The sequence below is a fragment of the Archocentrus centrarchus genome, chromosome 17 (genome assembly GCF_007364275.1).
Source record: "Archocentrus centrarchus isolate MPI-CPG fArcCen1 chromosome 17, fArcCen1, whole genome shotgun sequence".
In the NCBI taxonomy this organism is placed as follows: Eukaryota; Metazoa; Chordata; class Actinopteri; order Cichliformes; family Cichlidae; genus Archocentrus; species Archocentrus centrarchus.
This window is the reverse complement of record NC_044362.1, coordinates 22,441,193-22,467,937: the sequence shown is the minus strand read 5'-3', so window position 1 is coordinate 22,467,937 and position 26,745 is coordinate 22,441,193. Positions and strand designations below refer to the sequence as shown.

The 26,745-nt window shown below is 39.3% G+C and overlaps 2 protein-coding genes across 2 annotated transcripts; one reads left to right on the top strand and one right to left on the bottom strand.

The window, feature by feature from the left end:
* Positions 1–95: 95 nt before the first annotated feature.
* tcea1 (transcription elongation factor A (SII), 1) lies at positions 96–11,416 on the bottom strand. Its single transcript, XM_030751219.1, has 10 exons — positions 11,007–11,416; positions 7,768–7,830; positions 7,577–7,682; positions 5,142–5,244; positions 4,641–4,789; positions 4,480–4,536; positions 3,495–3,649; positions 3,158–3,304; positions 2,836–2,907; positions 96–512 (listed from the first exon to the last, which is right to left on the bottom strand). The coding sequence occupies exons 1-10, from the start codon at positions 11,205–11,207 to the stop codon at positions 504–506; spliced, it is 1,062 nt and encodes a 353-aa protein (XP_030607079.1). The 5' UTR covers positions 11,208–11,416; the 3' UTR covers positions 96–503.
* LOC115795354 (oxygen-regulated protein 1) lies at positions 10,505–26,512 on the top strand. Its single transcript, XM_030751210.1, has 4 exons — positions 10,505–10,798; positions 15,270–15,953; positions 18,807–18,966; positions 19,255–26,512. Exons 2-4 carry the CDS (start codon positions 15,285–15,287, stop codon positions 25,230–25,232), a joined length of 6,807 nt encoding a protein of 2,268 aa, XP_030607070.1. The 5' UTR covers positions 10,505–10,798; positions 15,270–15,284; the 3' UTR covers positions 25,233–26,512.
* The last annotated feature ends 233 nt before the right edge of the window (positions 26,513–26,745 follow it).

Here is a 26,745-nt window from a genome sequence, read left to right as displayed (position 1 = left end):
ACACACACACACACACACACACACACACACACGTTCTCTCAGATCAGACCTGCTTTAGTATAAGAGATTGAAAGCACAACATAAAAGACAGCTAATGAAAATCAGTTCTTTTTAATCAAATGGATTACACTTTATTGGGAAATTAAATAAAACAATGCAATGTTGTGAGGGGGAAGCAAAACAACATTATCCAAAGTGTTAAAACTACATATAAAAAAATGCAGATAAAAGAGCATGAGTTAAGATCCATCGCATATATCTGACAGTGAGAAACAACTAATAATGATAGTAAAAGATTTTTAGGGGAGGGTGCTGAGGGAATTGACAATGACCTCAATCTATTAACAAGATAGTTATTTCAACAGTAACTGCAGTGGCATCTTTGTATGGCATGTTCTGTATCATGTACCACAACAAAGAAAGCTCCAATCTGTTGCAGATAGAGAGAATCTGGTCCAGGAATTTTGCTACTTGTCGGAGTGCTGTGGATGATGCCCGCAGATTCAGCAGAACTAGGACACAAAAATCATGAATTAATACCAACATATTGGATTTTCTTTCTTTTTTTCTTTTGCAAAACTGATTAACTCACAACCAAACAGGTAGAAGGCAGTCCTCTTAGTCACATTTGTTTAATTAATTAATTAATTTTTAAACTCAATAAACAGAACAGAAGGATCTGCTTTCAAGTTCTATCAAAGTAAGCATGTCTTTAGAGCAACAAATGACAATACAAAGCACTCCAACTGTTTTGCACAACAGATATGTGTGCATCATATATTCAACCAGCAGTCATGGCAAAAATATATATTTTTTCCTTCCTTTTAAAGGAAAGATAACAATATAGATTTGAGGCCAAAAACTTGGAATGACTCTTATAAATAAACTCTTACAACATCAATAACATAAGCAGGACTGAGGGTTAAAGGTGTAAATTTGCAGATTAAAATTCTGCGTGGAGGGTGGACAAAGCTCAAACTGGTCTTTTGTACATGAAAAATTTAAAGCAATTGTTTATGAGTGCACTGATAAATCAACGGTAAATAGTTATTGTTAACTGCCACTGCATTTACTCATGACAATGGCTGATGTTTATCTGCTGTGCTACATCAATGTTTTGCTGGCTTAATGTCAAAAGACCGTTTCTCTGTTTCCCTGACGTCCCAAAGAATACAGTAGACATCGCCTAAGTTGAAGTCGCACAAATCAGATTTTTGGTCTAGTTGACTGGCTTCTGCAGGTCCTGATTTTTCCTAATGTTAATTCAAATAAAAATCATCACTTAAATCGGATCATACAAGTTGGATTTTCGCCTACCTCGGATGAAAAATCTGATCCCATTGTAATGCATTTCCAATTAAATGTGATCGCACAAGTAGAATGAGTTTAGTGCTAAAGCCTTCCTCAGCTGTCACCACACCCAATTCTATCTACAATCTACGCAAACTCATCATCAGCTCATTCATGCACAACTACACACACTAACAACACCTGGAGATCGCCCGAGTGTCTATAACAGTCACGTGATGTCTGGATTGGCTGCACTGGGTGAATCAGTTCATTTCACCAGAGACAATCATGGCAAGTAGTGATGGGTCGGTCGCGAACGATCCGGCTCTAAGAGCCGGCTTTTTGAAGTGAACGATGGGAGCCGGCTCCCGATAGTGAGCCGTTTTTTTTTTCTTTTCGTTCGTTTTGTTTTTTTTTTGTGGAAGCCGCACGTGATTGGTTAAGATAAATGGTAGCATATGATCGTCTACACTGAGCAGGAGGGGAGGGTCCACGGACACACTGCACAGTGAGTAAACAAACACCAGAGAGGGAGGGGCTCCTGCAAAATGCGCTCTGAGAGAGGAAAGAGCCAGAGGAAGTTGCGAGTTACATAGAGGCTACACGCGGGAACGGTGAGGAAAATGAGTGACGGAAAGCGTAGCAAAGACTGGAAACATTTTAACCTTATACCTCCAAACGTGAGAAACAGCATACTTCAAAAGTGCTGGAATTTGCGGACTTCTGGTCACAAATACCGTAATACCACTACATGACTGTGAAGTGCAATTTCTGAGCTTTCAGAAACCCTTTGAATTTTTTCCGATAGCACGAATGGTCGCGGAGTTACAGTGAAAAGCCAGCTGATCAAGTTTCTTTGACCAGCTGACTCTGCAGAGAGATGCTATGTCTTAATCAGCTGTTCGCGCCTTGTAAGATCAGGAAACCCGCGATTCAGCAGCGATCGCCTGGTGTTAAAGGATTATTCTGATAGAGAGTAGACTGCAAATTTAAAAATTAATATTGAGCAGGCTGCAGAAACAACCTACATTTGGGAGCCGAGCTTAAAGAGCCGGCTCTCTGAAAAGAGCCGGAATTCCCATCACTAATGGCAAGCACAGGAATCAAGCGTAAGCTACAAACTCGCACTTAGGAGCAAAGATATGAGATTATAAAACTTGCGGACACAAATCCAGGGATGAAGCAGAAAGCCATTGGAGCAAAATTCGATATTAGACCCCAAACTGTCTTATGTGTAAGTTGGATTTTTTAAAAGTCGAATGAAATTCCATGGGCCACTTGAATACGACTTAGGTGATGTTTACTGTACCACAAAAAATATCAAACAAACAAAATCTTGGCATTGGCATTAGAGAGCTGCCAAATTGTTTCTTTAATCATTTGCATTGCCTTAGAATTCCTCAATCGGTACATCTCTGCTCTAGATGATTGTAGTGTGGGCCCACATATACTACACTATAACTTGAATGGCTGGATGGATGAGGGAAGTCTACATACTAATGCATTCCAAGACTGATTCAACAAAACCTGCACTAAGGGACATACCTTCCATCTATTTCCACACTGATTGCAGAAGACGAATGTGGTCATTGGCTCATCAGCACTGCGAGTTTGAACCTGGGGGGGAAAAAAAACAAAACAAAAAAAACAAAAAAAAAAAAAAAAAGAAAAAAAAAGGAAGAAGCCATAAATCATTAAATTCAACTTCCAAGTCACTCATTAACTAATTAAAATCATAGAATAATAACAGCTTAGCCAACCAGCACATCATCAACAATGTACATGTATTTATTAGACATCAGATTATAACAAATTAACTAACTATGACCTCCACAAAGGCCTCTACGGGTGGTCTACACATCTGTACCTGTGTGTAGGTGCAGCTCTTTCCCTTGCATTTGCCGCAGGTAAATAGATCAGTCTGAGTGCCCCCCGTGGTGGCCATCTGGTGGTCCCTGACAGCCTCTTTGGTCAAATTCTTCCTCATTTCCTTCAGCTCATCACTGGCCATTTCCTAAAGAAAAAAATAACAACAACAACAACAACAACAACAACAACAACAACAACAGACTGTCAATAAGACTTTAGAGAAAGACTTTTAAATCTGTTGTTGTGAGAGAGCACAATATATAATCGATGACAATCACCAAGGGCAGTGTTATAAAAATCAACACTGGAGATTACGCCATCAGCAGCTCACACACCTCTGCAGTCATCTTAGCCATCCGCTCAGGGGTTACGCTCCCACACAGTACAGTCCTCCTTAAATTTGGGTTCTTCATATCCTTCAGATTTGAGATTCGGCTCCTCACGCGGTTCTTGTATTTCATGTCTGTGTTCTTAAACTCTTGGAAGATGCGTGATTGCAGGTCAAAGAACTCAACTTTGTCAATTTTTTTTATGCTTAATAACAAAAAAAAAAAAACCATCAGCCTTTCAGGTGTCTTGATGAACACTAGAACTCAAAGGCGGTCATTAGAAATTCATTATTACATGAGCCAAGGTGTGAAGGACATGGGTCATTACTACAAGGGGTTTTGGGTGAAACCACTGCGAAACCTTGTCCCCCCTTTCATGTGACCTATTGAGGTCACCTGAAGTAAGGTGTGAGTCTGGGTTGAGAAGCCTGCAAAGGGATCTCAAGATTGCATTATATGCGGCTGAAAATTTAAATTTGTCCAGTCAACTTTTTTCAAGCTCTTGAGACTACCACATACGGACACACGCTCGCGCTATTGATGTTCCTTGCCACGACCACCAGTTGATTGGAAACATTGGAGATCCATGTATTCTTCGATTTTTTTTTATTGATTATAAATTATATTTACATATATTTATTCATTATAGGTTTCTGCAAATAATGTATGGTGGTCAGAATGAATGCCTATGGGAGTTCTAGTAGTTCTAAAATTCCAGGAGTTCTAGTGTTAACAGGTGAATGTCATTTAAGCATGCCTACCATTCTTTGTTTTAGGTTCTCAAATTTCTCATTTTTTATGTGTAACACTATAATTAACGGGTGCTAGTGCTCAGACAAAACAAGCAATTCAAAAGATAAAAGGCACAATGTGCTTATTTATATCACTATAATACACAATAGACACTGAAAAGACCGTAACGATATCCAGAACATAGGGACATCACGAAATAACAAAACTCTGCTTCTAAAGAGTTCAATGTAAAGGATATATTCTTCAATCTGTGCTCCAAGTTCCTCACAATCAGCACCAATAGCAATATAATCATCTATAAAGGGAAAAGTATCAGACAGTGGACAAAAACAAACAGTAAGCAAACACAATTACAGTTAAGTGCTGTGGAAAGTTTGTCATACTAAAGTGTCAGATTACCTCCAGTCTGCAGAGCACTGGCTAGCATCTCTCTGCACTTAAGCCTGATGGAGTCAGAGGTGCTTGGGGCACGAGGAAAGGTGTTGATTAATGTGTTAGGAGCAACTTCACTGGGTTCACTCTTGCTACTGGAATTGCTGCTAGAGCTGCTATAGAAGCAATAAGAAATTTCATAATCAGTTCTGAAGCAAAACAAATTTAAAAGCAAAATGTATAGTACGTACTTTTAGCTAACTTATTTCCCAAGAAGTCACCACAGCGGATGGATTTGCATGTTTAATTTAATGCTGATTTTACACCAGATGCCCTTCCTGATGCAATCCTCCCATTAATCCGGGCTCTGGAGTCACACTACGAATACACTACCTTGTGACCCACTGAGGGTCAGTTTGTGTCTCCTCCCAAAAAGTATGAAAGATGTATTCCAAGTGTACACCAAAATGGACAGCAATGCTAATAACATGCACCAGAGAAAAAAAAAAAAAAGGTTTTTCTTATTACCTTTCTTCTTTTGCCTCTGGGCTTCCCTGTGAAGGAGAGACAACAGGCGTTGTTTGTTCTTTCCTCTTCTCCTCTGAAGATTTATCTCCAGTTCCTGGCTCATCTGGAGAACAAGTGAGAAAAATCAAGCGAGCATCAATATCAAGTAAGCGAGAGGTGACAAGTGACCCATTAACAGACCTGAAAGTCTGTCAATTGTGCTGCACTACAAAAGAAACACAGCCTTACAGATTTCCTTCTATGGTTTATTAGTGGTGTTTAGTGTCTTAGTTAAGTATTTATATAAGGTACAGTCGTGGTCAGAGGTTTACATATACTCTTCATGTGCATGAACACGTGCATGTCACAGTAATTTTGGGCTTTTAATGATTTCTTTTAACTCTTCTTTTTCCAAGGTGGATTGATTGTACAGCATACATCTTAAATGACTTTAAAAAAACAAGAATTGGGTAAACAAGTTTGGGATTTTCTCTAAGCCACACGGGGTCAAAAGTATTCATACAGGATCAAATACATACATACACCCCCACTTATATTTGGTTAAATATACCTTAGCTAGTCGCTCCTTGACCAGACACTTTCGGTAGCCATCACCTATCAACAAGTTAATTTACACCAAACTCCACCAGGAAACCAATCATTTATATTGGTTGGTTTCCTGACATGGACCCGGTTTCCACAAAGTTTCAATAGGGCTTTGGGAAGGTGAATCTAGAAGGTTAATGTTAGCCTGCTTCATCCATTTCAAAACCAAGTTTCAACCATCTAGCTGTTGAACTGAAATGAAGTTGAAGAATTTGGAGGTAGTCCTCCTTCATTATTCCATCCACTTTATGCAATGTACCAATTAACTGGCAGCAAAACACCCGTGCTACTGCCATCATGCTTGACAGTTGGTACGGTGTTCTTCTGTTTGAAAGCCTCACCTTTGCTCCTCCAAACATACAACTTGTCATTGTGACCAGATAACTCAATCTTTGTCTCATCTAACCATAAAACCTTTCTCCAGAAGCTATCTGATTGTCCATGTGGACAGCTGCAAATTTCAGTTGAGCTTGAAGGTGTTGCTTTTGGAGCAGAGGCTTCTTTCTTGGTTGGCAACCTCTCATTCCATGGTGATGCAACGCTCACTTCATTGTGGGCAGTGATGCTGGTTTTCCAGATGTTCCTGAACTTCCTAACCAATCTCCTCTCATCTGAGGGTGACAATTTGGGTCTTCTTCCAGACCCCGTCAAAATGGTCACACACCCAAATAACTTGTGCTTATGTACAATTGTTTGAGCCAATGACCTAGAAATATGCAACTGTTTAGAAATGGCTCCAAGAGACCTTCCCAACTTGTGCAAAACTACAGTTCTCCTTCTTAGAACTTCATTGACTTCCTTGGACTTTCCCATTGTTCTGAATATTGGTCAACCCAGCAAATTTTGTCAAACCAATCCTTTTAATGCTGGGAAAGAGAAACTATAAGTTGCGGTTAATCAAGATCACTAACGAGAAGTTAATAGGCCTTGGCCTTGTCAAGTTAAAAGACAGTGTAGCACCTTCAGCACCACTTATTAAAAGATTTGCATGTATATATTTGAGCCTGTATGTGTACATTTGACCCGGTGTGGATTAGAGAAAATCCAAAATAAATTCTAACATGTTGACCCAATTCTTGTTTTTTTTAGTTATTAAAGACGTATGCTGTACGATCATTCCACCCTGGAAAGAGACTGGTTCAAAGAAATCATTAAAAGCCCCAAATTACCATGACATTCATGCCCATGATGGGTAGCTGTAGACAGCCATAAAACATGAGGTGAATAAGGGGCAAGATATACAACAAGGAGAGCAAAATATGTAATAGGATGAAATTTTCCTAAACGCATAAATATAAAGCTGGGTAAACATGAGTGGTGTAAATGTCAATAATCAATGACATTCTAAGTTGACTTGTGAAAATCTAATGGAAATCTATATTTGAGAATAAGTCCAAGCATAACATAAAGGAGCATTGATTTAACTTCACAAACTGTACATTATTTAGGCATTTCAAAAAGCATTGCATATTATGGCTATTTTACACACTAATAAAAACATCTCTCTAATCTTCCTGGGCTGATGCTTGTCTTTACACAAATCTTCACTCAAACTGCTGGCTGCTGTTCATTTGTTTGTGCTACTGTACAGCTCACTTACTCACAACTCTGTGGGTTGAGAATTGGTGTCAGCAATTTATAAAAAGAACAAGAGGACATTCTTGACAGCTGGTGTGCCCAGCAGAGTGCAATGTGTTACAATAAAAAAAGAAAATATTCAAAATTGGCTGGGGTTTCATGAAGATCGACAGGCGTTGATAGAAGCATGCCTAACAGCTTCAGACGTCCAAAAATGTCTCTAAGTAAATCATAACAGCTTGAAATACACGTAAAACAAAAATAATAATTACCCAAAAGCTTCTTCCATGATTTGATCAGGGATTTGGCAAGGGATGTCACCTCCTCATCTGTGCTTTGCTTACGAATGGCATTAACAGACATCCCGATTCTGGTAGACTGTGGAAAGACACTGTGTCAGAGCGTCGGGGTTTCACTGCTGCCTTGTCCATGATAAAGCCAGAGAACAAATGAATAATGATACCTGAAGCAGCTCCAGAGTCATGGGGACACTGCGCAGCTCCTTCAAGAGGTCCAAAGCCCCAGCCTGCGGAGTAAGGTGGAGGGATGATTGTTTAGACCACACCTTTTCTTTGCTCTAAATTGATTAATCAGCTCCATCAACAACATGAATAAGCCCAGAGATGTGTTTAGCTACAATAAAATGCAGTGCTTTGGACATCCTGTTAAGTTACTGAAGCTTGTACAAATGCTCATTCATCACTCTGCACTGCCTATGGCACATATGGCACAATTTTTACACATGTTGCTGTTGATATGTTTGCACATCTATTACAAACACCAAGAGCAAAAGTTCTTTAAAGCCTGTGGCCACTTTTGTTTTAGTTTAAGGAAAAATGCTGTTCAAACCAACATCCTGACAGTCAATAGGGCTGATATTGGCATTTGAGCCTCCTTGCCTGCCATTAGTAAATAAGATAACATTTACCAGTGGTGGTGACCAGTGTTTATCTACTCGATCACATCATCGAGGGTCCAGGCCTGCCCAATAAAGTCACTGTGCCCCCTTAGCTGAATTCTGCTGATACTGTTTAATTATAAGTTACATTAATTAATACAGTTGCAAACTCAATTTAACTATTTCGTTAAAAATACTTTAATGCTTCTGCAGCAATTGCGGTAACCAGCATGACTGAGGAGGACACTGTTCAGGTACACCTACGCAGGTCAGACTTTGAGAAGCACCCTTCATGTCTCTTTGAAACTACAAAGAGCTTGCGCAGCTTCTTTTCAAGCATGACCCTACTCAAAAATTCGCAAAACAAATGCGTTGAGGATCTTCTGAGCTCACAGTCAACTGTCCTAATGTGCAGTGAGTTCACTGATCCACTTCCAGACCTAGAGAAAACATCTCTCCCATCTGTATCCTGCTTTGCCTCTGCAATTTAAGACAGATATTTTTGCACTGTTATAACTGTAACTACATTTCTTTCTCTATGAGCGTACTATGTGTGTATAGTTGTAATTATGCATGTGTATGAGTGCAAAGTGATTTGAGCCAAATGTTCCCCTGTCAAAGTTGGCTGCCCATACAGCTCATATGCTCTTGTGCCGACCCTGAGAGGGGCTGGTGAGGCTCCGGAGGTAGGGCAGGACATCCACTAACGACAGACTGTGCCTGGATCCTCCGGCTCCTCTAGAACAATGATCAAGCCTCATCAGTTCATGTGTGACAGATTGCATTTGTTATTACTAAAAATAACACTAAAGAAGCACTTTATGTCACTCTGTTTATGTCTATGTCAGCCTGTCTGAAATTTAAATAAAGAAATTTAAATTAAAAAAATAAAAACACAGTACTCATTCATTTTGGCAGCATTTTGTACAAAGTAATTTTTGCTGCTGATGCAAATCTATTTTTGTTGCATAAAATTTTTGATCTTCTCCAAAATAATATAAATTAGTTATTGATAAAGACAGACACTTGGATTAAATGTATTAAATTATTGTTAAATATTAGGAAAACTAATTTCATTGTATCTGGCTCAAACAGAAACTAAAAAAAAAAAGTTGAACATGGTTGTATGCAGATGGTAGGGCTATCCAAAGGGTAAAATTCACAACATTTTGGAGGCTTCTCACTAATGAATTGCTAAATATAAGGAGCCATGTTGACAAATTATTACTGAAGAAATTATGCACATATGTTGGCTTATTTTTCAAAGTGAGACATTTACTCCCACATGAAGCCCTTTTCACCTTGTACCAGTCTCTCTTTGAGCCTCACTTAAAGTATTGTAATTTTTATTTTAATTAATTTCAATTAATTTACTTTAATTAAATTTTTATTGTAATTTTATTTTTAATTAAATTATAATTTTTTAATAATAATTGTATTTTTTATTTTTTATAATTTTTATAATTTTATTTATTGTAATTTTATTTGGTGCAATACTGTCATTTATATTGAGAGATTACAAACTTTACAAAAGTTATATGAACCATACCGTGGTCCAAGGTTGTTGCTCCCTCTGACCCTCTTTTTATGGCTATAAACTAACTGAATGTAACATTTTTCACACTGCCTCTGTAACATATATTGTAGTATTAAGACTCAATTACAGACTTTGTGAGATTATTGCTCCTCTCACACACATAACACAAAGGAAAAACAAAAACTAAAAGTTTAGAGGTCCACAGCCCTGGACTGAGATAGAAAGCACTACAATTTTTTTTTTTAATCATTCTCTGTTTTTAAAAAGAGTTTAGTTACGTAGCCATCCATCTTCTATTAAAACATGTTTGATCCTAAATCCGGTATGGTGAGAAATTTTCAAAGTCTGCAACAGCTTTGCATTTGAAGTCAGCACTTGAATAAATTCATACTACTATTTTCACGTGCAATGGATTAATGTTATTATACTTTATATGCTGTGGATATATATATATATATATTTTTTTTACTACTAATACTAATTGACTAATTAATATGCAATCATACTTGAAACTTTTTTTTAAATTGATTTGTGAATAAATCTGTTAAACTGTAATTATTCCTTTAAACTATATAATCTGTTTCAATTTCCTGTCTTTCAGTTTTTGGACTGTAGGTATATATTTTGGACTGTAATAGTCTTTAATTACATTATCTTTACACTGTAAAGTCCAATTTATTAATCGAGGAAATAATCTTCAGATTAACTGACAGTCGTTTGCTGCAGTTTTGTTTATGTTTACGCAATAACGTCTGGAGTACAGTCACAGCAGCTTGACGGCTAACAGTTAGCCAATTAGCCGCTAAGGACCTCCCTTCCAAATGAAACTTAAAGTCAAGGATAAGAGAACAATATCACTCTGATCTGTTTAAGGATTTGATATCCAGTCATCAAATTAGCTCAAACTGACCGCTTCCAGATTTGTTTTGCCTTGAGAGGCCACAAAGCTGACAGCGATGCTACGAGGCTAACTCCTAGCAACACACACAGACCAGCCGTTCACATAAACAGACTCACAAGGGAGCTAATTAGCGGCTAACCCATCAGTCATAACAACAGGTAGGTTAGCTCTGGAGCTAATTGTTGAGAGTGAGGAACGTTAAACCATCTTCGGCGAAATGACACAACGCTGCTGGATTCTTGTTGACAACTGGGGGTCATTTAGCTTACGTCTAGCCCGATCCCGACCAGTTAGCGCTCATGTTAGCTGGACCTCAACATCAGTCAGATCGGCTGAGCATTCACTCCCGTCACATACACATCTTACCCCGTTTTTCTTCTGCGCCATTTTATCGATCTTCTTTGCAATTCTGATGATCTCCTCTTCTTCCTTTTTGCCCATGGTGACCGAGCTGGTAGAGTCCAAATTAATTAGGCGCAAACGAGAAATGAAATTTGCGACAAAGACCACGCCACTGAACAGAAAGCGGCGGTAGCAACTGCAAGTCGGCGGACCGGGACCGCACATCGATCGCAGCAGACCTGAGTAGATGATGCACGATGAACCCAGGGGAAATCAATCGAGACACAACCTTCTGGAACCCTGAAATCCCAGACCAGCTACCACCAAGTTAGTTTAGTCAGACAAGAGACTTTACGAGTACCCAGAAAAAACTATAGTTTACAACATCCGCCCTTTTGATCCTCAAACAAATCCCGGATGTTTTTGAATCAGTATCGCGACCTGTCGTTAGATAGCGCCAAAGTGCCACTTGGATCTAGGTCCACTGTTGGCTGGGGACCATAAAGTCACTCACGTAACAGGTTACTGTCCAGAACTCACAGAATTCACCGATCAAAAGGCTTTCCACAGAAACTTTAATCATCACTACAACTCACTAACGAGGCAAACACCCAATGATTTAAAAGTCTTTAATGTATAATTTAGTGTTTTTAACAGTAACCTGTTACAGTAAAAATGAAAACTAGGTTATGTTTAAAAAAAATAGCGGAAATTAAAAATTTAGACTTTAGAAAAACAGAAACTATTTTTTTTCCTTACAGAACTAATAATTTAATATGTCACAAACAGCATGAAGAGACTGTTGCATGTTTTTAGATTAATATGTGCCTTCACAAAGCGTTGTGTTTGTATTGTATGATCTATTTAAGTACTTAAATCTTACCTCTGACAACAACAACAATAATAATCATAAACTAATAGTAATATATTACTGACATAAAATTATACATTGCATTAAGACAACTTCAAGTTGGGCAATTCTCAACTTATATTCTCCAAGGTGTCACATGAACAATATTACATTCGACATCAAGATAGGGAAGCAAGACAAAAACATTCTTGGACTAGAAAAATAGAAACAATTTTTTTTAGATATACCTCTGATTTTCAAATAACTTTACCTATTTATGAATAAACCTATGAAGGTTATTCATCTAAACTAGATTGACTACAACTGAGCTGATTGTCCTTGCTGGCCTGTCAAGTTGCAGAATGCACCCGTGTTTCAGTTTTCCCATTAGTAGGAGTCGCTTCCTATCCTAGCTGAGGGGCTAAGGACAAGCACATTCATCCATCCACTTCTGCTGCTTATTCAATCATCTTATCCCATCTGTCATAGGACAAGAGGCAAGGCACACCCTGGACAGGTTGCCATTCTATTGCAGGGCTATTGTCGAGCCCAGTGAAGCAAAATACTTGTTGCATGTGTTCACATTTGGTCAATAAAGCTGATTCAAATGGAGCACAAAGTGAAGCTGGCCTTTAAACTTTTGAATATAAAACACAATAATTTGATCCTATTAGCATTTGTGTGAAATTTTATTAATTTATTTAAAAAAAAAATTATGCTTAGCTCAACTATTCAAGCAGTCATTATTCTCAGGCTTCATTATAAGCCAAAAAAGGATTTTAAAAAGAGGGATTTAGGTTGTTGTGAAAACACAGATACTGTCAGCTTGTCCTACAGTAAGACAGGCTGTTAATATATAGTGTCAATTAATTGTGCTCCAAGCTGTGGTTAATAATATATCACTGAGTATAATTAAAAACCCATGAAAGAGCCCCAGTCTTGCTGAAGGAATCATTAGTTGGATGCTGGCTTTTGAAGAAAGCACGATGGTTGTGTGGATCAAACTTGTAACCTTTGAGGAGCACAATCCAGGCCACAGTGATGGCAGATTGTTGATCTTATACCGTGCCACCAACTGACTCGCTAATTTGGATCTTACTAATCCAAAGAGACCAGCATGTGACACTACCACCTAATGAGTGAAGGTTAGGCAGTCACGGCAAACACTTTGAATAATTTAACAGAGAAAGTGCAATACACTGGTAGCTACAGTACCTAGATATAGATATAGAGTGTACAGGACAAAAAAAAAAAAAAAGGTTAGATGTGGTGCTAAAAGTCATCCAGTTTTCAAGAGAAAAGAACTAATTAAAAATAATTATACATATTTACACTCTGAGCAAATACTGTAATGGACCCGTCTTTGTGACTTACACAGGCCCTCCCTTCACCACCTTCACTGTCTCTAGCTTCCAGGATGGTGCACATGTTAGCAGGAGAAATTAACAGCTTTTATCCAGTCAGTTGGGAACTGGCATACTGTGGTAACTGTAGTATAGTGACACAGCTCTCACCTCCTGATGTGATTAGATGATTAGCTACTGTCCAAAAGGCCAAAATTCAAAATCTACTACAGGCATTTGGATGAACTGCCCCAGCCAAGTGTGGATACAATGCTGTAGATTTCCCTACTTTATGATTTTTTTTTTTTAAACAAAAGATCTGCAGCATGAACTTTAAATACTGATGCATCATGTGTTCTGAAAATCTGATGGTGGATTTCCAATGCCTGCTGTGAGGTAAAAGTGCTCTTTAAAGATTTTATTCTGCCTCACGCTGTCAGCAAGTGCGCAAAATCTTTAACCTAATCCTTATTAGGCGAAGACCTCTCAAATCTGATTAGACAGACTGCTTGCAAATTAGAAATAGTCCAGGCCACCTGTGGTATATGTTGGAAGTGGCAAAGACTCACTAATATTTAAACTGGAGAGTATGTATACTTTAATGGACTTTCACCTCTATCTTCTTCATATATTTCTTATTCTGGTACTTACTAGACCTTTCACTCACCAAGTATTTCTTACTTTGTCTTTTATTGAAAATGATGAGAACGAGATGAGGTATTTATGGCCAATAAGGTTGTGAAAACTTTTGGATCACTTCTGTATTGTAAATGGAGATTTCCTACAGGAAATTATACAAAGTAAGCTGTTCCAAAAAAAAAAAAACAACCCAGAAAATCCTTCATTTCCTTAAGAAAATACAGTGTTAACCATTTATTTAACTCCTTACAAATAAAAGTATACTTTGCAGTACGGTTCCTCTGTACTTTCCCTTTTTGCTGCCTTATGTGCTGATTAAGTGTGAGCAAAGATTAGGCAAATTGGCCATGATGTTGCACGTCCCAAAATAGCCCTCAAACGCTGCTGAGAGGCTTTGACCAGCACTCAGAGGAGCTACAGATGCACGCTTTCTGTTGTTAAACTGTTATAATTAAGGTGAAATGTCAACTATACGGTAAGATTTTGTTCATTGCATCTATCGGCATGCTTGTTAGCCAGTCAGTCATTTAATGCTTTACATAGAGGTTAGCTGATCTAGTTTATGTGCCTGAGGTGCAAAAGACCTGTGTTTACATTTACTTAGACTTGCTGATCACAATACTGTTGTTTGGTTACGAGTTTATATGTAATGAATTTGAATTGGTCGTGACATTATTCCTCAGCTTGTCCATGTTATCTTTGTACACTAATATATTTCTCTTCTATTGGTAAAAGCAACAAAGGCTGATCCTCTTTTGGTGCATTATTTGTACTTTGGGTGGTGTTAGGTTGACTTACAATATGCAAATTTGTATCTTCTATTGTCATATTAATATATCTATATAAAATTGCCCACTTATTGAGTACACTTAGCTAAACCTAATGCAGTCTAATACAACAGTCTTGTAATAAATCCTGGCTTCATGAAGGTTGTAATTTATGTTTAAATTGTCATTAAGATGTAGTTTATGTTATTGAACCATGTTGCAATATAACCACGGTTGTTTCTGTTACCTCATCCACCTTCCATTAAAGGTAAAACACTTTCTCTGTGATACATTGCAGTATTTCTTCAGTAAAAATGATTATATTCTAGAGTCCTCTTTAAGCACATTTGCAGTCCTTTTAATTTGACTCATGACAAAGTAAATATATGTACACAAAATCTATGCCATGAGATAATGCTGGAAAAAAATGTTTTTTGGTAGTCTGAAAGTCATTATATATATATATATATATATATATATATATATATATACTAGTTTGCTTTAAATCCAAATATGACAATATAGCTAATCTCCTTTGCATTAATCAAAAAGTGCAGTTTCCTCAACAATACTGTATGATTTCCCTTCCACTAACTTTATTATAGGCAATGTTTACATGTGTTGACTTCATCTAAAATGGACAGAAGTGATTTTCAGTAAACTGAAGAAGCCTCTGTTCTCTCTTTAGCTACCTCTACACAGTATGAGCAATACACCAGTTCAGGAGCCCCCTACCCAGGGTCTGTCCTCTGGCAGTGGGCAGACGTTACCCTCCCGACCCCTGCAACCCTCTTCTGATCCCTCAGCTTCTAAAAGAGTATGCTTCTACAAAAGTGGTGACTATCAGTTCGGTGGGCATCGCATGGTCATCAATGCCCGCACCTTTAAGACCTTTGATGCTCTACTGGATGCTCTTTCAAAGAAAGTGCCTTTGCCATTTGGAGTGAGGACCATCACAACACCTCGGGGGACTCACCTTGTTAGGGCATTAGATGACTTACTTGATGGGGGTGCTTATGTGTGCTCTGATCAGAAACGGGTGAAGCCACTAAACCTGGATGAAGTGAACCGGCGGCAGGTACCTTGGAATACTACCAGACCACTCAGTGTGGGGCGACGGAGGCGTCAAGGACTCAGATTTGGTCAGTCTGGCAGCAGGAATGAAGCCACCAATAGGCCAGCAAAGGTCACTGAGAGGGTGGCAGTACGGACACCAAAGAAGCTTATGGTCATCAAGAACAGGGATCCAGCTGTCAAACGCACAATTGTGTTGCAGAGAAGAACAGCTCCAACATTTGACGCATTGCTGGATTACCTGTCCCAGATACTGCAGTTCCCAGTGCTGAAACTCTACTCTACAGATGGCAGAAGAGTAAGTTGTTGGCAAACTGAAAATAGAAATCATCACTAGTCCTGTGAAATGGATAAAATGCATAAGATAGACTGGGTGAAGGCTTTATTAATGCAAATACAATTAGGTATTTAGGGTTCATTTGATTTTTTTCTGAGCGTTAGACGAGTGGATCAATATCCCTCTATTATTTGTCTTTTCACTAAGAAACTACAGCAGGGGGATTCTGTGAAGAGCCTGTTTTTTGAATAATGTAAATACACTGAAACTGGCTGCAGCTAGAGAGTTCTCAGAGATAATCCATGAACAGAGTGAATGAATGGAGCTGAACAGCCAAAATAATTATTAACACCCACTTTTAGACAAAAACAAAGCAAAACAAAACAAAACAAAAACACATTTTATCTTCGTTTATGCAAATACAATATCAGTAATATCTCAAAAATTAAATGTCCTTTGGTTTTTCTTATGTGGAAAGCAATTTTGCCCATAAAATATTGGCATTCAGCTAATGAATGCTTCTTTGTCATTTAAGGATTTACAACAGGACACCCTCCTGCTATGGCAATTATTTCCAACTAATAACCACTAATCAGTTAAATGAAAATAGGAACTTAGCCTAAATGTGTTTGAGGTGGTCAGTGGTGACTGCTGTCATGTGGCTGGTGACTGAATTTCTCTGCAGCAAATGCCATGAAGTGACTTGTTTTGTGGACTGACAATATATAAAAGATGGACGACCATGAACTCACCCATTGGTTAGTGAAGTACTGCTGTGAAGCCAAAAGTTGGGCATCTTAGTTTTATGAAACTAAATGGATCTGACCATGAAACCCTGGGGACACTGCACACTCACTGGCTAGCTGCTCATGACTGACTCTAACGGAGACCATAATTTACAAACTAAACCTCATGTTGTAGTCTCCATGACCTGAAACTAGTGTTGAGTCCATAAAGCCATCCATTGCTCTGAGGTCACAGAGCAATGGAGCTGAGGAGCTATTTTCCTGTAGACTTATGCAGAGTTCATGCAAGAGTCACCCCTGCTGATCATTAATGAGCATGCTGCTTAAATTTTCAGACTCGAAAGCTATGTCCATCTTTTATATCCAGTCTGTGGACATCCTTAATACAAAAAAAAAATTTTGTTACAATAAAAAATGCAAGAATAAATCCTTATTCTATCAGTGTTACATGTTTGGGATATAGCTATATAGTGCCCATTCTGGACCATCTTACTAGCACTTTCTATGAAACAGTTTTATAATTCTCCCCATATTAGGAATTCTCTGGGTATAGTTAGCAGCTAGGTAGCTTAGCTTTCCAAAAAATACCAGAAACAAAAAACCATTTGAAACTCCAGAAGACTGCAGCATCATTCCAAGAAAGCCATGTATTTCTTTAGGGAGAGAACTTTAGGGCTCTCTCCCTAGCTAAGTGCTTTTGACAGAGCCAGGCTTGCTTTTTGACCAGGTTTCTAATCTTTATCCTAAGCTAAGCTAATCAGAAGCAAAGTAGCCTATATCTTTTCACTAATATATTTCTGAATAAAAGGGGTGGAGGGATTTAAATCGAAACCTCGAAACCACTGGATTGCTCAGAAGTGCGTGGATTTTTAGAGGGCACAGTTTATTCTACTGGAGCCACAGAGGCATCCCCCTCCACCCACACCTTCTTAGATCAGGAGCTCAGCAAGGAAGAAATTTGTCTGAAGGGCAAATTGTGTGTTTGCATAGATACAGATCCAAATATACACCTACAAGTACTTTGCTCAGCTAGATACTGACTAGCTAAGTGCAGTTTTAATATTATCAGTGGGTTAAGGAGACATGATTTGATATGGACAATAATAATTGTTTTTAACAATATTTATCTATAACAACAAAAAATAACACAAGGACATAGACTTAGACATAGAACTGAATATATATAATTTATTTCATTGTCTGTGTAAGTATTTTAAAATGCTAAATGTTTTTGTGATTTTTAAATGAACCCTCTTGCTGTTTGAGACCTGTGTTCTGTACTTATTATACTTTCTATGCAAAGACATCTCAGGTGCTGTTAAGCAAATCCTTGTGCCTGCATGGCATAAAGCAAGGTTAAAAAAAAAAGCTACAGACAGACAGACACAAACTCACATACACTTAGTTGTTATCCACCATTTTTCAGTCTAATCATGTATTTAAGCTTGACATTTCACTCCTGGTCTTGGACAGAGCAACTCAGGTTTGTGCCAGAACCTTAAACCTGTCACATGATCATGATCCGGGTGATCAGCATATGGAGTCTTCTCAGTTGTCACGCAATGGTAGATACGCAAACATCCCATTATTCCATTGACCTTATCATACCAGAATGATTCTCTCTGTATCTCTCTCTGTCTTTTCTTTATTAGCACAGCCTTAAAGTTTTAATGTCATCGAGAAGTGTTTGATCTCTATGGACTGGTGTGTAGTTTTAGTGTAAATATTAGGCTGTATGCGTGTACACAAGAATAATATATGAATAATATTATTCTATTCATTCACACAGTTGAAGAATTCCCAACTCTTTCATCTAACTGTAAAAGGAGTATCAAAAATAATTACCTTCTATTAAGTTACTGCTGTAATCCTGCACATCCTTTAGCAACAACAACAGCTTGTGAGTCACGAGAACCTTTAAATACATCAAACACCATTAAAACCTCCTTGTCATCTGCTATGTTTAGTGATAAAGAGTGACATAAATAAATAGATCTAATTTTGCATGCAGTTTGTGTGGGACACATTTTGTTTACTAAAGCATTTAGAGCAGCTGCACATGGAGAATGTGATGGATTTATAATGTGTGAGATAAAGACGTATTTCAATCTCATTTCTTGTCTTTTAGGTTGACGGTCTTGCTGCGCTTATCTTGTGCTCTGGAGTTGTTGTGGCAGCGGGCAATGAGCCATTCAGATTAGCAAACTATAGTTTTCACAGAACGGGACAGATGGCACAGGCCATGTATGTGGAAACTGTTGAACCATCGATGCTGCAACCTAGAACACGTGAGTGTTAGTTTATGCTATGAGGAAATTGTAAAGTATGTAATATATATTTATTTGTTTTCTTGACAGTAGTCAGACAACAGACACCTCTTATGTCTGTATGCAAATTTGAATCTATAAAACCTTTTCTTGTGTTTGAGAGAGTGAGATTAGCAAATAAGCATATTTATATTAAGTCAACAAAATGAAACTACTTTTTTAAGTATTACTATGAAATCTTTACTTGACCCAAAACATTTTCTCTCTTTTTGTGTCTCCCACCTCTTCCTCAAACACCTCTAATCGCAGAGAAGAAAAAGTCTTTATCGAGTGGACGAGGATCCAGGAACTTCTCCGTGTCATCGGAGCAGCATATTGTCAATCAGATAAACAAGTCTCAAAACGGCCACCTGCATCCCCACAATGGATCATTTGAAACAGAAGCCAATCAGCATCACACATCCATGGAGACATCTGGAACTGGGAGGGCAGATAACGTGCATCAAACTTGCATCGTACCTCACGATGACGACATTGAGAAGTCTTTCCGTGTGAATCAAGATGGCAGCATGACGGTGGAGATGAAAGTTCGTCTGACCATCAAGGAGGAGGAGATGCTCCACTGGACTACCACACTCAGCCGCAGCAGCCTTAGCAAGAGGACAGCTTGTGCCTCAATTTCTGAGTCAGGCAACCGCTCGCCTGACTCGAACAATGCCATTGCCAAAGACTCCTCGAGTATCAGCGAGGAAGAAATGAAAGAGGAGAACTATCCCCCTGGAGCTGGAAAGGGCTTTAACGATGAGCGAACATGTGAAGGCTACACTTCTACAGCTACGGGAAAAGCAAAAAAAAGTGTCAAACGCACTCCCACACCAGGTCCTCGACATGTTAAGAAGGCGTCAATTGAGAGTGTGAAGAGGGTAACAGAGTCAGGGGTTCAAGAGAGCACGCTGGGACATTATTCCTACATGGAGAGGACAGCTGACGGTGAAACAACTGAAGGATACTGCGTCGTCAGACACAGCAGCAGCAGCAATAGACCGATTCCAAAACCTCGGAAAACAGCGTCCGCAGGCGCAAGCAAAAAATGTTCCACCTCCTCCATCAGGTCATCAGGAGTCGCTGAGGTCCTTCAGATACAGAATAATGGGATGGAATTTACAGAGACTGTGATGCATATTTATGAGACCCAAGGCAGCTACGATAACTATTTCGCGAATCAGGAATATAGTGTAGATGGCATTCCTCTACATGGCTCGCCTTCAGCACCAGAAAGCAAACAGTCGACTGACTCAGGGCCTCATTCATCGAATAATGATTGTGATATAGACTGTAACTGGCAGCCACCCACTGCTGACTCACTCCAAAGGCAGAAAGAGGAGATGTTATCGCTGTCATCAGAGCCAGTCTCTCTGACACATGAGAATACAAACAATCTGTCTTCACCGAGTGAAAACGAAACCCAAAGAAACCTTCAGATTCAGGAGAGAGTAAAACTAGACAACACTCCAAAAAGCACGAAGAAGAAAAAGATGACTGCGCCTGCTAGGAGTCAGAAGAGTTCAGCTTCAACAAACAGCACAGATAAAAAAACGAAGGAAAACCTAATCAGCCCCTCAGAAAACAGCAAGCATTCATCTACTGACAAGCTTAGCGGTCAGGCCAGTGTGGGAAAAAGAAGTCTGAATTCTTCTGAAAGTGCTAAAAGTGGTCAAAAGAGTAAAGGAACAGAAAAGAAAGCAGAAAGTCTGCAATCTAAGAAATCCAATAAAGATGAAAAGACACCAAGGAAGAACTCAGCCTCATTAGTTAGAACTGAAAAGTTGAAAAGAACACCACAGAGACAAAACCCAAACAGAGCAGCTGCTAGCGATAATGGCCACAATGTAAATACTCCGACTGGAAGGCCTCAAATGAAAAAGAATATGTCAGACATTTTGCAACCAAACAAATCTCTTTTGTTAGGCAAAAAAAAAAATAGCAAGCCAAAATCCATGCCTGACAGTGGAATATCACAGACAAAAACATCCATTTCGTTGCCTTCTCTCGATCCTTCACCCTCTGAAATCCACCAATATGTTGAGAACTGGTTAGAGAAAGTTAACCCAGACCAAGCGCTATATCCAGAGGAGGCTATCATAGAGGGAACACAACCTCGGACGAAGGTTGTATTTCAAATAGGTGGAGATTCTGAATCAGATGAAAAGAATGAATGCCAGACTAATTTAGATGAAGATTATCCAATGCCTGATGATGTTATCAAGAAATCAACATCTTGTCTATCTGTTCCTCTTAGTCACGAAGAACTAGCAACAGCACAAGGTTTAAGTGTTTCTATGCCAAATGTCAGAGCTGAGCTTGTACATCGGGAGAACAGGGTAAGGTTACACCAATCTGTAGAGGCCATCGGTCCAGCTGCCAATGAAGCATCTTCATCCAACTTTTTGAGCCCCAAGGCAAAGATAAAACCTGCCCTCCAACAACTCTGTTCATCGATTCAGTGCATCAGAAGAGCCTCTGATGCCAACATCACACCCAATCTTGAGAAATCTAGCAGCCTTCCTGATTTCCCGACACAAGTAGCCTCAGTGTTCGGCTCATCGTGTAAAGCCTTTCTGTCATTCTTGTCAGTGATGACTCTGAGAGATCACCTCACAGGCTACACACCAGGAGAGGGCAACAAATCAAGTTCCACCTCAGAAGCGATGCTAATGATGGAGTCCCTGCAGAAGATTTCTGCCATTGAGGATGAGGAAGAGCAGAGGGCAAGTTTGACTGATTTGCAAAGCAGATCATCTTCTCGTTTCAGACAGAGCTGGAAGGATTTCCAGCTTCTGAGGGAAAGACTCGAAAGTGAACCTCTTTCTCCCAAAGTTTCAGAAACCGAGTTTGCACTGGATGTTGTCTCTGAAGGCGGTGATGCATTTGAGGAACATAATTTGGGTATTGATGAGCTGATGGAGGAGCTGAGCATGCCACAAGACCTCAGGGATGACATCGCTTCGACGATCAAAACTTTTTATCCTGTAGAAGAGAGCCAGTGTGTAGAGACTGATCGAAACCAGTCAGAATCAGAGGAAGATGTGGAGCAATTTGTCCAGGAAAGCAATGATGAAATGAAACAACCAGATTCTGATAGTCGATGTGTAACTGAAGACACTTCTGAAGACATTTCTGAAACAAAACACAGTTATGATGATGCAGCTTATACCAAACTGGGGAAGATAATGAGTGAGTCAGGCCAACCTGGTGAAGCCAAACAGTCACAGACAGAAAAAGAAGAGTTGTTAAAAGATAAAGAAAATGAGACAAAAGAAGAAGGAAGTAGGCAAGAGGAAAAACTTGAGGAGGAAGAGGAGGTGAAGATTGAGAAATGTGAAGATACAAAAGAGACAGAAGCTGATAGTGAAGGGACTCAAAAGGGAGATAGGGAAAGCGAGGAAGTGGGAGAAGAGCAAAAGCAATCAAAATCAGGGGAATTAAGTGGTGAGGAATCTACTGATAATGAAGAGGCAGATGAAGAGGTGGAGACAAAAGAAGAAGATGGTAGGAAAGAGGAACAACTAGAGGAGGAAGACGAGGTGAAGATCAGGGAATATGGAAATACAAAAGAGACAGAAGCTGTTAGCGAAGGGTCTGAAAAGGGAAATGGGGAAACAGAGGAAGAAGGAGTAGAAGAGCCAGAGGAATCAAAATCAGGCGAAGCAAGTGGTGTGGAATCTATTGATAATGAAGAGGCAGGGGCAGATGAAGAGGAGGAGACAAAAGAAGAAGAAGGCAGGAAAGAGGAACAACTAGAGGGGGTAGAGGAGGTGACGATCAGGGGATATGAAAATACAAAAGAGACAGAAGCTGTTAGTGAAAGGACTGATAAGGAAGATAGGGAAACAGAGGAAGAGGGAGAAGAAGAGCCAGAGCAATCAGAGGAAATGATTGGTGAGGAATCTATTAATAAGGAAGAAGCAGGGGCAGATGAAGAGGAGGATGGGACAGATGAAGAGGAGGAAGAGATGACACTGGATGAAAAAGAGTTGGGGGTAGAATTAAAAGAAAGAGAGAATAAAGAGGCTGATGAGACAGAGGAAGCATTTATGAATGCGGACTCAACTCAGTATAGTGCTGAAGAGACAGATGAGAGGGAAGGTGCTGAGGAGACAGAGGAGGAAGAGAAAATAAATGAGAAGGTTGATGAGGAGGGTGAAGAAGAAAGCAGTGATGAAGGGGAAAATGAGGAGAGGCAAGAGGAGAAAGAAGATGTGGGTGAAAATATGGAGGAGACAAATGAAGGGGAGGAAGTAGAAAATGTAACTGAAGAAGTGAAACAGGTGGAGGAGGAGGAGGAGGAGGAGGAGGAGGAGGAGGAGGAAGAGGAGGAGGAGGAAGAAGAAAATGGAGAATTACATACTGTTCCGGGGGATGTAGAAGAGGAAATAGAGGAGGAAGTAGAGGAGGGTACTGAGGTATCTGACAATGAGGAAAAGGAAATAGGGGATATTACTGAGTCAGATGAGGTAGAGGAGATGGAAGCAGAAACAAATGCAGTTACTGTAACAGATGCAGAGGAGGAAGTTACTGAAAAAGCAGATGAGAACATGGAAATAGAAGCTGTGATAGGGGATATAAATAAGCAAGAAACTGAGGAAGAAGAGGAAACAGAGCAAATAGAAGAAGTTAGTGAGAGAAACAATAAAGAGGAGGGTGAGGAGGTGGAAGAAGAGAGAGAACAAGAAGGGGAATTTGAGGAGGAAGGTGTTGGGGAGTCTGTGGTAAAAAATACAGAGGAAGAGAGTACGAGGATAACAACAGATGAGGAAGACGTAGACGAAGGAAGGGAAATGGACATAGAAGATGGAAAGTATGATGAGGCTGAAGATAACAGAAGGGAACCGGAGCAAACAGAAAGTAATCAAGAAGAAGAATCAGCAGAAGAGAGAAAATGTATAGAGTTGGAGATGAATGAAAATCTGACAGCAGGCCAAATTGGAGATGAAGAGGAGAGGGAGGATGATGAAGAGAAAGAGTCACAAGAGAAATTAGACCAGGAAGAAAAACAAGGCACTGGATCCCCAAGCAAATACTCCTCTGAAGGTCAGTGTGCAGATGACAAAGGTAATGGAACAGACACTGTTACTGAAACAGATGAAGGAGGAGAGATGCTTAAAGAAAGAAACGGCAATTTATCCCATCCAGTGGAAATATCCCAGGAGTTACTTGACTTTGTGAACTATGCCCTCCGGTCTTCTTCGCTTATATTCATCTATGACACTGAGGGTAACATTAGGATAGAGCCTGACAATGCTCAAGTTGTACAAACCAAGCAAACGATCATTCCAATAAGTAGAAAAGACAGTTCATATGGTTTAAAACGCCTTCCAAGCCCAAGCACCTCTGATTTATCGGATTACAGACCAGGTACATCAGAGAGTGGTGGATATAAAACTCAGGACTCTGTAGACATTATGTCAGAGAGTGGAGAAGAGACTTCAGAGAAGCCTTCTCAAGTCTATACACATTCAACAGACAGGCCTGAGAGAACAAATGTGGAGTTGGTTAACTCAAAATTGTCTGTTGCAAGTAATTCAGAAACCTTTCATATTTCCAGTGTTTCAGGCACTAAATCCTCAAGGGAGGATCTGTCTTACTTCAGGTCAGCAAGCTCATTAAAAACAGGTGGTGTAGCCAACACACAGAATGCACAGTGCATTTCTTTTGTCTCAGAAAACTCAGCTGATGGGGTCTTGATTGATCAGGGCAGATGGCTCCTAAAGGAGAACCATCTCATAAGAAAATCTCCTCCAGTCTCCCTGGGAATGTACAGCAATTTGGACAGCACATCCTTAGACACAGGTCAGGAGAACACTAGTGATGATTCCCCTCCCCATTTCAAAACTCAGCACAATCCCCTTGCAGCCATATCCTCATCAGAACTTGAGGAGCTGGCGAAGCCTCCAACTCCAAAGTGCATCTACTACAACATGCCACACGGAAGCGACTCGGACCCCTTTTTGGATGATTGCAGTGTAAAAAGCAGTGCTCGAGGCAGAGGTGTCAGGGTGTCACCTACTATTGATACGTCAAAAACCTGGGCAAATAAAAATGGCAGTCAGTCCTCATTTGCATCAGTTGAGTTCAGAATCCCAGACAGAAAAGTGCATCCCGAGGAGGAGGCAGCAGTCGTGACGCAGCCAAGAAGGACATCTGGTGGCGAAGACCATGTACTGCAATCACAAGATTCTATGGACAATCTGCATTTGAGATGTGGCCAATACTGCCCCATACTATGAAAACAAAACATTATATTTCACAAAAACAGCTGCTAGTCTTGACTTTTTTATGTTCCACCAGACCTTTAGATGTTTGCTGACACTGAGGAGAGTTGTGCCTCTTATTTCCATTAAATGTAGTAAAAAAAAATAAAACAAAATCCAGATTTACACAAAATAATTTTGGTGCTATCAGGTGCTGTCTAATAATAGGACAGCAGAGTATAAAAAGAGCTATTTGCTTTATCTCCTGCAAATCACCAATTTCTTCTTGAACATAATACACGAAGTGAAAGAAATGACTGCTAAAGAAAGCAGATTTCATTGCTTGTATTATTTTATTTCAACTTTGTTTCAACTTTTTAGATTCATTAATTGATTTACTTTGAGAAAAAAAAATTCATAACTTAAAGGTTTCCTACCCAGGCAGATTTAATCAGTCAAGTTTATGCTAATACATGAGATGCTGAACAGCGCTACTACGGTACTGGCTTTTGACTTTAGGATTTGACTGAGCCCAAAAATTGAGTACAAAGGGAAATAAAATGATCAGGTAAACACAAAAATGCTAATGTTGCTCTGCTTATGTTTTCTTATTTGATCAGTATATCAGGATGTGCGCTTTGTTTTTGCTGCCCCTAAGTGGTAAAAGTAGGCTTTTAACTGACATGGTTAGACATTCTTTAGAAACACACTTAAAGTCTCAGGAAATCTGAGAAAAGGATTCTCATGATAACCAATGATAGAAAAATGTGTGAAAGTTTTTGTTTTTAAGCTTTAACTTTTTAATGTGCCTTCTTTTAACAACCCCGCTGGGGGAGTGATCGTAATGTTGTATTTACAGTCAATATTTAACTTCCATTGTTGTCTTGATTAAAGGTATACCTGTGTTTAAAGCCTATAAATGTTTACACATGCACAGCAGAAACAGAAACATTTCTGATGGTTTCATTTGATTCATTCCCACTCTATCCATCACTTAATCAATCAGCCAGTCAATCAATCATCACATCAGTAAGTCAGTCTGTGAGTTTGTCAACTTGATTTTGAGAAAGCTGAAAACGATTTAGGTGACAAACGCCTCTGGGATGTTATTCTCTTAAATAGAACATCCACTGATGAAGCCCAGTTATCAGAGAGAAAAAAAAGCAGCTTAGGATACACACACCCCTCCCACACAACCCTGTCTCCTAAAAATTATTTCAGGATTGAGCTACAAACTAGTGAAAACTATCCTATTTGAGATGATTGCCTAGAAGCATCTCTGGACTCTGGTGACATTTGACTTTGGTTATAACTAAGTGAAGCATGTGAATTTTGAATGAGCCTTAGGCTTACAATACTCAGTTTATTCTCGGAACTAGAGTACTTCAGTGTATTAAAAAAGATTTACTTCAGTAGCTTGATTTTCAATACAAAATTATTGGATACCAATTGATGGTTTGAGTGTATGTTTTATTCTGCCCACACTATTTGAGTCTCACTCATCCTCAGGCAGGTGAAGGTGCAGAGGAGAAAGAGAGTCATCTGCAGC